General features: G+C 41.6%; 1 protein-coding gene across 1 annotated transcript in view; it reads right to left on the bottom strand.

The window, feature by feature from the left end:
- The window catches only part of atp11c (ATPase phospholipid transporting 11C), a 40,209-nt gene extending 31,071 nt beyond the window's left edge, over nt 1-9,138 (bottom strand). Inside the window, exon 1 of the mRNA XM_046029980.1 lies at nt 8,603-9,138. Coding sequence (XP_045885936.1) covers nt 8,603-8,629 — 27 coding nt within the window. The 5' untranslated portion in view covers nt 8,630-9,138. The remainder of the gene's footprint in view (nt 1-8,602) is intronic.
- Nucleotides 9,139-12,626: the final 3,488 nt, after the last annotated feature.

The raw sequence follows: 12,626 nt of genomic DNA, 5'->3' as shown, positions 1-12,626 counted from the left end.
AAGCACCCGGTTATATATGAGGAGAGCCAAAACTCCTGCAAGGAAAACTCAACAGCTATTGTTGAAAAAATATTTTTTTAGCATTTTATCATGTTTTTTTTTCTTGAAAATCATCACTTAACAAATGCATCTTTCAGTTCACCTTAGTGGTGGGAAGTCCCTTGAATTTTAACCTCTTTGGGGTATACCACCTTCAGGTGACACCAACATGCAAATCACACAAGAATAGAACAGCACATCCAGTATCCATTTACGTAGACTTTCTTCATTGACATTAACATGTTGCCATTTAAGGCCTGGAAGTCTGTGAGAGAGCATACAGCAAGTGGTTCTTGCTCCAAGGCCTGCTATGGACTGTTTAAATGTTTGCTTCTTTAGTTGTTAAGCTTGGCATCAAGGTTTAACTGAAGAGTGGCTCCAGCGGCTTACATGCATATCTCCAGACGAGGAGTGTTTGGTGTCAAGCAAGTTAATCTGACAAGTATCTCTGAGCACACAGCAAATAAAGATGATAACGTGATGCATAAAGAAGGCTCGTGACAGCAGGTGTGACACTGAAAAGTCATGTATTATTTACACTGTCACAAAAAGATTTTGTGGTAAAACAAAACTTAACTCTTAGCTTTTTTCTTACAAAAGCACTGAAGCAAATTGTAAGCCCAAAAGAATACAGTAGGCTGAGCTTTGTTCTGATCAGTCTGGTCTTGTGGTTTTGTAACTCGGGTACAGGGAATAAAAACACCAAGCTCATTCAGTACGGAATGCAGGAACTGTGCCATTAAGCTTAAAAAAAATCCACTTAGAACAAATCTACTTAAACACATTTAATGAGGTGCAGGGGAGCTGTGTGAGGAAGAGAGAGCACCGGGGACCTATGCTTGTATTTCTTCATTGCTGCATGTGTTCTAATAACACTCTGCACTACACTGAGAACAACAGATTTAAGATGTTAAGTCCATGTTCCCATTTGAGCTTAGAATCCATTTCATGTTCTCTGGGAAACAAATGAACCAATACTGCATACTGTCTAATTTCTCATTCAGCTGTACCTGAGAAGAGTGGGCTGTGTTTGACTCAGTCCTTTATCATCTTCATTTACTACATTTACAACTGCATCTTATCTATCCTATCATGTTTTATGATGTTGCTCTCAGCTTAAGCGGAATCATCACAGGTCAACCTTCTCTGCCGCTTAATGCAGTACCTATTAGCAGTTTTCCTCCCTCACCATGTACAGTGGTGGAGAAACTGGGGAAACAGGGAACAACAAGAAGATCTATGCCTGCCTTGAGAGTAAATCTATGCCTAAACATAAAATGGTATTCTAAGAGTAATGGAATGAATAAATGCCATAGCAAATGCCAAACGTCCGCTAAACCATTTCAAGAGTCATTGATAACAACAGTAAAAACAGTCTCAGTGCTACATAAAGTTGCTATTATGACAGACTGAATAGAGTTGAATGATGAATGTTTGAATGTACAGGGAAAGATGCATGCCTTGAGTCAACGCTGTTAGTCACTGCAGTACTCTATCTGGCACTCGCCTCACTTTCATTCCCTCTGTCTTGCTTGCCAGCCCTCTTGCCTGTCCTCCTCCAGCGTGCTCACTCTGTCTCACTAATTGTAACTCTCAGTTTTGTTTACACATCCAAGTACTCATTGCCTGGGCTGCAGAGAATTTACCGAGACTACATTTTCTTTTGATGAAAATATAGCACAAAGACGCATTGACATCAAACCAAAACTAAAAGGTCTGTCACTACAATGACTTTGAGAAGTAATTCACACCTTTACTGCATTTCCTGTGCAACAAACTTCTTTATTAAGCCAAATCACATGCACTAATTTGTCTAATTCCAGCACAAATATGCTTTGTTTTATTGTAGTGTGACAGATATTCAATAAATGTTTATAAATGACAGAAAACCTCATTTTGTATTATTTAACCAGATTATTCCATATAGGACCATATTGTCTTACAGGAAAATAATGTTAATCTTCCCATATCATTAGTTATACTACTATTAATTATATATTTAGGTTAGAAGAATGAGACTGTGTTTTCTTTCCCAGCTTTAGTCTACCCTCTTTATACCTAAATACCTAAGAAATGTAATTAAAAGGTTAAATTGTTTTGGGGATGGATGGCTACAGAGTTTGTCCATACTTTGAGGCTACCAAATCAAGGAAAAGCAGAGCCATTACCACCCCTTACAGTGAAATCATAACAGGAGTTACCTCCATAATGGATCCACTAACACAGTCTACAGACCCCGTATCAGAGCCTCTGTCCACTGTTTGCTCACAGTGATGACTAGCTCCACAGAGTAATAATAGTCCAACTTGAACTGAGGGCTGATCCTGAGGAGCTGTTGTGGATAGGCAAAGGCTCATTGTTCTACTAGCATCCCTGCAGCTGTACGAGACAGAGAGAGTACTGTACCATGGGCTGGTACTGGCCTACATTACACTGTGTCCCTCGACAATGGGGAGGAGGGGAAACTCATCTAGACATCGCGCATGGGGCTTCCTCAATCATTTGGTCATCTCAAAAAGCCACAGACAGATATTGTGCTAACTATTTTTGCAACACCTATGGTCCAGTGACAACTTTTGAAATGACTAACATCTAAAAACCATTGACATTTTGTGACTAGACAACAGGTGGTCAAACAAATTAAATGCCTTTGCTCAAAACTGAACTGCGGGCTGCTCATATGTTCCTGTCTGTGTACAAGGTGAATACCAACTATGCAAATCATTGGTGGACAATCTACCTCAGCATTTGTGATCAAATATATTGCGGAACTGAAAAAATTACCATAGATGTTACACAGGAAATGTGTAAGCATGTCACACAATGCTGACAGAGAAGTCTGTGGTCATTTGTCTATCAGAGGCGTGCTGTTCCTCAAAACGCTGCCTTACACAGACTAAACAGAAGACAAGAATGTAGCCTACACTACACACAACAAACCTGGAAACACGTTTTACATTCACTGGGCAAGATATTTTTTAACTGGTTAATAGTCTTAAAGCATTGTTTTTCCAGCTAAGTGCACATACTCTCTGTACCCTGTATCACCAGAATCAGCTACTTAGATGAAAGTACTTTACCAGCTGCTTTTTCTGTGTAGTGTATGGGACTGTAACTTAAACCCCCCCAACATGTCTGGCAGAGGGCCATGCAATACCAACAAAAGGGCTTTACAGTACATCCTAATGCTGACCATTTTTAAAAACCTCCAGCTATAGCACTACTGATGACATTATCTTTAATAATGTACCAAGCTACACTGGCTGTAATTGCTATTTAATTAATTATCCTGCATAGGAGGGCAACAAGACCAATGGCAAAAATCAATGTGGCTCTTTCCTTCCTTTGCTCAAAGGGCACGGTTGATTTGGGTATTCTCACCAAGCGTTTCCTCCCACTGAACTGTGACTGCTTTGTAAAGACTAATTTTTCTCCCCGTGACTGGGCCTGCCTTGCTGGGAGTTTGCTGTGGAGATAATAATTGTGGGCTGTCACTTAACCTAGGTGTTCATGCGAACATATATGGGAAGAGGCATGGTCGTAAGTCTTCCAGCACTCGTTAAATCCTCACATAGATGTTGCTGTTCCTCTTTTCTGTGTCAGCAGGTACCCTATCATTTCAGGTGACAATGAAAAATTGGGATGATGAAACATCACAGATGCTGGCGTTTCTCCTTCTCCCTCCATGCTCAGACACAGAGAGTGAGACATAGGCACAGACCAAAAAAAAAAAAAAACATTATCACCCCCGCCACACACACATCTCAGCATTCTCTTCACATCTTACTGCGAATGCTCTCTGGGTAATGCTAGAGCTAGAGCATGGCACAGAAAATCTCTGGATGAGCCTTTATACATATATGGATGATGAGGATGCATTTTGAGTGCCACTAGCCTGACGAAGATACGTGGGTCAGGAAAGGGAGGAGCGACGTGAGGAGAATTCAAAATAAATGAAGCAACCTGAATTATTTAGAGGTACAAACTGAAGATTCAACCTAGCTTTTAAAAGGAAGAGGAAAATTGCCACAAAATGCCATCCATGGTCCCCTTGTATCCAGCCTGACCTGCCCACTCCGATGTTAACCACTAGAGGAAGCCTGAGAGAGTGTCCATTAGGTGGAGAACGAGGTGGAGAGGTGCAAAGAGACTACAGGTCCAGTCACGCAGGGCTTTCCGCACTCCCCCGCTATATTTCATCAGCCCGCAATCCCACAGCCAGCCGTCTATTCCTTCGCACTGCCTCCCTCCTCACACTAAATATATTTATTATCGTGCTGTGTGTTGCAGATGAGCTCCTTTGGCTGGCTTTCCATTACTGGGCAGAATGCAGGGGACCAGATGGAGAGAGGAAGGAAGACAAAGAAATCAGAGTAAGCAATTATGTTCGCCACCCAGTTCACGGCCTAAGACTAATGGCGGCAAAACTGAGCACAGCTCTAATCAATATGCATCTCTCCTAATCAAACAGACCTGATAAATCAAACGGCCCTATATGCCTTATATGGTCTGTGGCCTTCAGATGTACTCTCACCCTAATGACTCACCTAAAAGTGACATCTCTGTTTGAGGACTCCTGTATCTCATCAATTAATAAAAGCCCCTAATATGTTCCCAACAGGTGCTACTAACTGCTCACAGACACAAGTACAGAAAAGCAAGACTGACCTGAATGCAAAATAGAAAATACATTTGGAGCATTTTGAAGCACAGCAGATAATGCACCAAAACCAAAATACAGTAATGAAAAAAGCATGAGGTACATATGACATTACAGAGTGCTTTTAATGCTGTAAATTAGATTCATTGCCCCAATACTTCGGGGTGGAATGAAAATACTGTATTGTACGGCAGCAGGTAAAAAATATCCTATACCGCTGAACAAGACATTAGCTTCCCCTGGGAAGAGCGATCCCGTATAAAGTCTATCCAATACATTTAACCTTGTGTGTTTACGTTAGCAAAAGACCCTTGCACAAAACAACTTAATGTGCGGGTATGTGTGGTCTGTATGCATGTGAGCACTGTCTGCACTAAGTTGTGTTAGTGAGTGAGTGCAGGTTTGTGTGTTCATCTTAGACCTGCTCTTAGCTGACCTGCGAAACAGGTTTACAGAGCCCTGGAGTTTCCAAGCGCATTCGACATGCAATCCTTCAAACCGCTCACACATAACAACATCTCCTGCCAGGTAGGGCGTGCTTACTAGTGCCTCACAGTCAAGTAGAGACAGATCTGAGACTGGCAGGCCTCAGTGCATCAGCCTGCGGCAGGATGAATAGAATGAAGAGAGACGGAGAGGAGGGCAGAAGGGTGAGAGGGAAACCCTACTTGGAAAGAGGAGGTGTTGCTGCACCCTGAGCAGAAGCAGAACATATTTGAGCTAAAACACAACTGAGTTAGCATGATAGAGAGTTACATGGTGAACCCCTAAAACTCCTTAAGATCCCCCTCAAAATTTGTCCTTCAAATCTATGTCAGACCAGAACACACTCATAACATTAAAAGGTGGGTGTTCCATGTTAAAGGCGATGTGTAAATGTCATTACATCCCTGGAGTGCTTATATGAATCAGGACATTACAGTATTTAAGCAGTCTACAACTTGTGCCTATATACACAACGCAGTATTAGAGCCATTGTAGGTAAAACAAATACAATATTGCAGATTTAAGGGAAACAACTTACAAGTTTACAATATATTGAATATTCTGAGATTATAAAGTCATACATTTGCGGGAACTTTTTTCCCAGATGTGCTTGTGTTATTAAATGCTTTGTACTCTATTAAAGATGTTAATAACAACAGCCGTCACATATAGGTAACTTTCACCAACCGGTATATATTCAAAGACCAAAAGCATGAAAAGAGAGCTGCAGATATTTATAAAAGATGTTGCTTTCATGTGACTTTGTTGCAGTCCCTCATATCTGGCTATTGGTCTGAAAGCTCCACCTCTTCTCTTACTTCTGCACTGACTCTTATCTTGTATTATTAATGACTTTAAGAAACCCAGAAAACAATTTTTCAGAGAGAATATCAAAGTTTAGTTCTTGTAAATATTATACCCCTTCCCCAGCTCTTGGCATATGATGCTAAATAAAATCAACCATCACATCTTATCCTTCACACAGAAAGTGTGAATTACCTGTTTTTTTAACTTGTCATTAATAACAGGGCTTCAAGTAATTATTATGTATTATAATGATTATTTTTTTATCATCAACTAATCTGCCAATTATTTTCTCAACTAAGTATTTTGTATGCAAGAGAAGAGAAAATAAAAGATTCAGTTTACTATCACATTTGACAAAAAAGCAGCAAATCCTCACAAGTGAGAAGCAGGAACTGGAGAAAGTTTGGCATTTTTGCCTTGAAAAAGCACTTCAATAATTAACATATTATCAAAATACTTTTACTAGAGGAATTAATCAATTAATTAATCAATTAAATGACTAATCATTTTCAGCACTAAAGTTCTATTATTACATAATCCAAATCCGTTTGTGTCACCGTGAAAATTTCCTGCCATTATGCGCAGGGTAAGACCACCTGTTGAGCTTCCAACCTCCCACTGGTATAGTCAGGACTCATCCACTTTACAGTAGCTTGGATGTACTTCAGTACTGAGCAGAAGGAGTATTTGCTACCGTACTACAACAGAGTCAAAATCTAAATCAGCATATGAGTGATTACAACTGAGCTAGTGTGTAGGAGGAGGCGTACTGGTTAGTGGTTACCATGGTGCAAGAAAAGATACTGAGGTGCTGCCTGGGCGATGGTGTTTCCATGTGTCGGTGCTGTTCTCTCTTATAGTCAAGGCAGGGGCTCCCACAATGAATACCATCACATTTCTGCCAGGCTCCACCTCTCACAGATCATACTGCTGCCTTCAAGGGCTTGAATGAACATCAAAGGCAACTGGGTGATTTTGCATTCCTGTCAGAGCATTACAACCTCTGGAGCTTCCCCCTGATGAAAAGCCCAGCCCCACTCGTTCCCACTGCCATCTTTAATGATTTTCCAAAGACACACTCAGTGCACCACAGTGGGAGAGTCAAGTGAGACACATGAAGCCTCCTCAGTGCCTTTCAGTACAAGCCCTCTTCGCCCTCTCTATCGTTCTCCCTCTTCATAATGCACATATACCTCCCGTGGGCAAAGGGAGGGTGGTGTGAATCAGGAGGCAGAGAAGCCAGAGCCTGAGATAACAGCACTGTGTGCATCAATGACAGCATGGCTGGCTGCCCCGCACAAAATATTATTTACAGCTCACACTGAAGAGAAATTACAGCAGCAATACTCTCCAGAAGCAGGAAAATCAGCTGACCTGGCAACACTTAGAGAGAGGCCAGGAGGAGGGTCAGGCACTATAATTATTATATTGCTTCCCTTTATTCACTGTCGGTATCTATACTGCTCATATAGCCTGTGGAGGATTCTACCCACTGGTGACAACAGGTTACTGGTGCATAAGAGGATGATAAAGAGGCAATCAAGTCAGTTTAGCATTTAAAAACCTGGCCAGGGCAGATAGTTACTCCACTTTCAACTAGCCCACTCATTACTGATTAACATATGAGAAGGCAATGAAACCAGTGGATGAACTTTAAAAGGGTAAGCATTAAATTGACCAATCGTGAAATATGAAATCAAAGCAGTTCAAATACCAACTTCTTATTTTGAACAAATCCAGCCTCTGGATACAAAGAAATAGAGCACAGAGGGACTGTAGCACAACTAGAAACAACTATAATGCATCCTCAGGAGGGGTGAATATTGATTATAACAATTATCTATTGATTCTTCTTTCTATTAACCAGTATAAAACGCCCATCACAAGTTCTGAGGCCAAGGTGACATCTTTATGTCTTTTGGTCCAAAATCCAAAGATACTAACATCTAAGAACAAGTTATATATATTGTATTTTGGCTTATTAAATGGCTGAACCTATTAATGGATTATCAAATTAGTTTTGTTACAGATTGATTTTCTGACTAGCCATTAATAACTGTTTCAACTGTAATGGCTTGCCATGAAGTCGAAACAGTGCCTTTAAATAGAGTGCATATTTTTAGCACTTGAGGCCCCAGAGAAAAGCACTCCACGTCTTTTGAGACAGGTAACCCCCCCGGGGCTTTAGTTGCAAGGTTGCTTTACAGGTGGGACACTGCTCTCACCGTACCTGTTTACATGGCGGGAAACTACGCATGTCAGATAAGCGCTGCAGCGTGTGACCTGAAACTGTAGTTTAATTAATGACTCCGAGTTTAGCTAACATCAGCTTGCATCTGTCGTGACTTCCTGGCTGGCAATAACTTACCTAGCAGTTAGCTAACTGGCTGACAAACAAGAGCACTGGTGTGAGACAACAGCTGCTTCGTGCTGTCAGGCAGTGTGAAGTAACAGTTTGCTCTGAGCCAGGCGGTTCAAAACACTGAAGGGGAAATTCCAGTTTACATTCTTTCAGGTTGGAATCGCAGCATTAAAAAATGGTAGCAGGAGCAGCAGGCTGTCATAAGCTACCAGTGTGTGCGTGTGTGTGTAGATGCGAGGAACACATACCAAACGGTTCAGTCTCCTCCGTAGCATCGTCTTTTTTATCTTCTTGGATTTCACAACGCGGATGAACTCTTCTGATTCCACAGACGCCTCCGGGCTCAGCTTCAGCTTCTCCGACGAAGAACTTTACATGTATGTTAGTTAAACTGCTAGCTCCTTAGCTATCTATTCTCTACTCTAACGTTAGTTCTAGCTATATGAAATGCGGCAGCGACGCTACATCGTTTCCATTTTGTTTGATTTCGGTATCTTCGCACCATTCGCATTCTCACCCCCCTGAATATTTTCCGCGTTGCGGTGTTACTAGTCGCGCTTCCCTTTCCTCAAGGCTGTTATAGTCCCTGACATTTCCCTCTGTGCCCTGTTGCTTAGACTCGTCAAAATCATTTGTCGCTATCAAGTCTGCCTCCCCGTTGGCTCGGAAACTGACAATGACACGCTACAGAAACTTCTCTTTTCAGGTCCCTGTGTACAGGTCGCCTCACCTCCCTGTCAAACAATTTTCACTCCAGCAACCCGCAGCAACCCACAAACGTTCCCACGTTCGTAAGCTCCACCCGGTGAAGGTGCGGCGACTTTTGCGTCACACTGAATTATGGGTAATGTGGTCTGAATTTTGAACTACAATCTTTTACTGCATGTTAAGAAATTAGCATGAGAGAGGTAGCAGTTTGTGATTGCACTTCAAGGATAATTGAGCATTGAGTACAAGCCTCATATGCATTTCTTCTGTGGATAGACGATGCAGAAGGAATTCTCTAGAGCAGTGGTGGACGAAGTGTTCAGATATTTTACTTAAGTAAAAGTAATAATACCACAGTGTAGAAATACCTACTCTGTTACAAGTAAACATCCTGAATTCAAAATGTTACTTAAGTACAAAAGTGTGAGTATCACAATTCTTAAATTAACAAAGGAAAAATTACTCATTGTGCAGAATGGCCTATTTAAGAATCATATAGCCTATAGCCTATTATATTTTTTGAGTATAATAATTGACACATTAACTTGAAATACTCAAGTAAAGTACAAGTACCTTAAAATTGTACTTAAGTACAATACTTGAGAAGTTGAGGTACATTCCACCACTGCTCGATAGCATCTTAGGCCTTCCCTTATAATAAAGTGATGGATAATATATTATACAAATATCTCAGCACAACTCTAAGATGCAGTTGGAAATATATGTATTTTTTTGATTGATTGATTGATTGATTGATATCTTTATTTTGAACATGTAAAGGAGAAAAAAAATAGTGGTAAAAAACAAATGAACAACAAAACAAAAACTCCTTAATTTCCAGTACTAGGAAAGGAGTAGGAAGAAGTAAAACTTATGTACTCCTACCACTTAATACCCTAAATGCTATAATTAACAATAATACAAAATAATAAATCTATAATCAAAGAAAATACATAGTGTAGCTATATTCACATACATATAGTCACACAAACACAATGATATTTGTACACATAATATAATTTCAATAGAACCCCAGGTGATTATTAGAACCTTACTTCATCTCTGTACCTCTTGAATGTAATGTCTTTGAACTTTTTTTAAAAACGGAATATGTTTGCACTTTCTTAATTTATCATTTAATTTCTTCCACAATTTAACACCCTAGACAGATAAACCCTTCCTGGTTGTTCGGATACTGGGAGTCTTAAAATGTGACTGTCCCCTCAAGTGGTAACCCCCCTCTCTTTCAGAGAACATACAACAGGTAATCTTTTAGAAATCACTTATGTTATGAGAAGTATTTTGTGCTCTCAGCTGCAATGGCATCATTATAGATAAGACAAAAGCCAATAACATTAACAGTAAAACATTAAAGCCAAGGCAAGAAGTGCACCTGTGTTCAAGTAAACCATTAAAGGTGGGTCAAAGACATTTTGTAAAAGATCATTATATAAATATACATTTACTCAGGGGCCTTTAAATGCTCTCTCACTCAAAAATGTCAGGTCTAACACAACTCAGTGCGGTGCATTTAAAAAATAAATGTTAACATGTCAAAAATTATGCAAAATTATCTTTTTGTTTTGGAAATAATATTGGCGACTGCCCTGCATTTTGCAAAAGTTGGAGTAAAGGCTGCTAAGCAGGCGGAATCACTGTTTCGCACTCATAAAGAAAAAAACAATGTCACTTTGAAAGTCTTATTAAACAAAATCATGCAAGTTTGCACAAATCTTTGCCTCTAAGGTTTCATTTCTTGCTTCTTGCTTTATGCTTTATATTAGCAGAGAGAATATCATGTGAAGTTTGGGAGACCAAAAAGTTTGAATTCTGATATTGGATTAATTTGGTTTATAAGAAACTACTTAGTGGCTTGACTACTGGTGTCATCAGGTCTAATGTGCAGATGTAGTGAAAGTGTGTGCTATTGTGGTACAAGTTGAAGCAAAGAAATGCAGGACAAGCTAAAATTCTGGAGAACGGGAAATAACTGTGTTATAAGAGCTGTAGTTAACAATGCATTAGTTCTTGGTGAGCGTCATCAAAGGCTTTAGATGCTTGCATTCTTAAGACTGAGATGCAAAATTAGATAGGAATGTTAAGTTACCTTAACATTCCTATCAATGTCACAGAAAACACTACTTTTCTGTGACATTCTGAAAAACTACATTGAAATTTTGACTCATGTTATTTTGAGTCATAAATGATGTAATCACTAAAAAATAAAAGAATAATGTCTTTACTTTTAACCCCAAAACGCAAGACATTTGAAATCAAAACAGTGCTCAAACTACAAGCACACACCTGACACTTCTGTGGTTCTAGTTAATTTGTGTTTGGATGTGTCATAGCATAGAGTTCCCTTAGCAGCTATTTGCATGTGGCACCAAGTTTGCATTTTTTCCTCAATGACTTCCTTGCTGGAAATGAAATGTCCTCATTGTGAAAACTAAACAAGTTGAGGAAGAGCGAAAGAGTCGTTACAGTGCAGTGACCAAAACATAGATACTACAGTTGATAACCCTGGCTTTTATTTGCTTCAGTCACTGACTCACCCTGCCTATATTTGGGACAGGCACATATAATGGACAAGGCCTTTTGCACAAAACGCTTGCTTAGCAAAATGTGGAATAGTGTTACGTGTGGTGTGGGGACAGAGAGGACCCAAATGCAACATTCGGAGGGAAGGAGGTTTATTGAGGGAAAAAGGGGTAGAGGGACTGGAGTGGAGGGAGAGGTGGATGCCGGGGAAACACAGGCACGGGGAACTGAGGAGACTGGGACCAGGGAGCCGGGGAACACTGGGGCTGAGGAAGCGAGGGAGAATAGGGAGGACGCCGTGGGGGAAGTCCGAGGAGGAGAGGACCGGTGGATGAGCCCAGCCGACTGAACGGAGGACGGGGGTGAGTGAACCTGGGTGAGGAATGACGATCAAGCAAGAGTGGTGTGGAGAACCGGGGTTGAAATACAGGCAGGGATGAGGTTGACTACTGGCAGGTGTGGCAGGCTGACGAGGTGGCTGATGAGGTGCAGGTGCGGGTTGTTGGCTGGGCTCAGGAGCAGAGGGAGAGAGAGCACACACACAGGGGAGAAAACACAGGGAGGCAGGCAGGGAACAGAAAACCAAGGAAAAAGGAGAAAAAAAACCAGGACACTCACCGTCAGCCGGGCTGCCACCACAACAGGGCCCCCTCCTCAACGGACGCCTCCCGGCGGCCTTCCCACTGGACTAGGTGGGGCTTGGCAGACGAACGTCGGGGGGGAGGAAGTCGCACTGGGGTCCAGCTAGTGGGTGTCCAGGGTCCAAAACAAAACACAGGGAATTCAGGGAGGGCTTCAGGACTGGGAAGGGTTAGGGGAACGGGCAGGGCTGAACTGAAGACATAGGGCTAGACAGGGTGCCAGAGGGTAGAGCTGGGGTACCAGGGAGTTCAGACGGGGTGCCAGAGGGTTCGGGCGGACGTCCCGAGGGCGGAGCAGAGGGACCAGGGGGTTCGGGCGGACGTCCCGAGGGCGGAGCAGAGGGACCAGGGGGTTCGGGCGGACGTCCCGAGGGCAAAGCAG

The sequence above is a fragment of the Micropterus dolomieu genome, linkage group LG19 (genome assembly GCF_021292245.1).
Source record: "Micropterus dolomieu isolate WLL.071019.BEF.003 ecotype Adirondacks linkage group LG19, ASM2129224v1, whole genome shotgun sequence".
In the NCBI taxonomy this organism is placed as follows: domain Eukaryota; kingdom Metazoa; phylum Chordata; class Actinopteri; order Centrarchiformes; family Centrarchidae; genus Micropterus; species Micropterus dolomieu.
The sequence above is the reverse complement of the archived record's forward strand: the minus strand, read 5'-3'. Positions and strand labels throughout refer to the sequence as shown.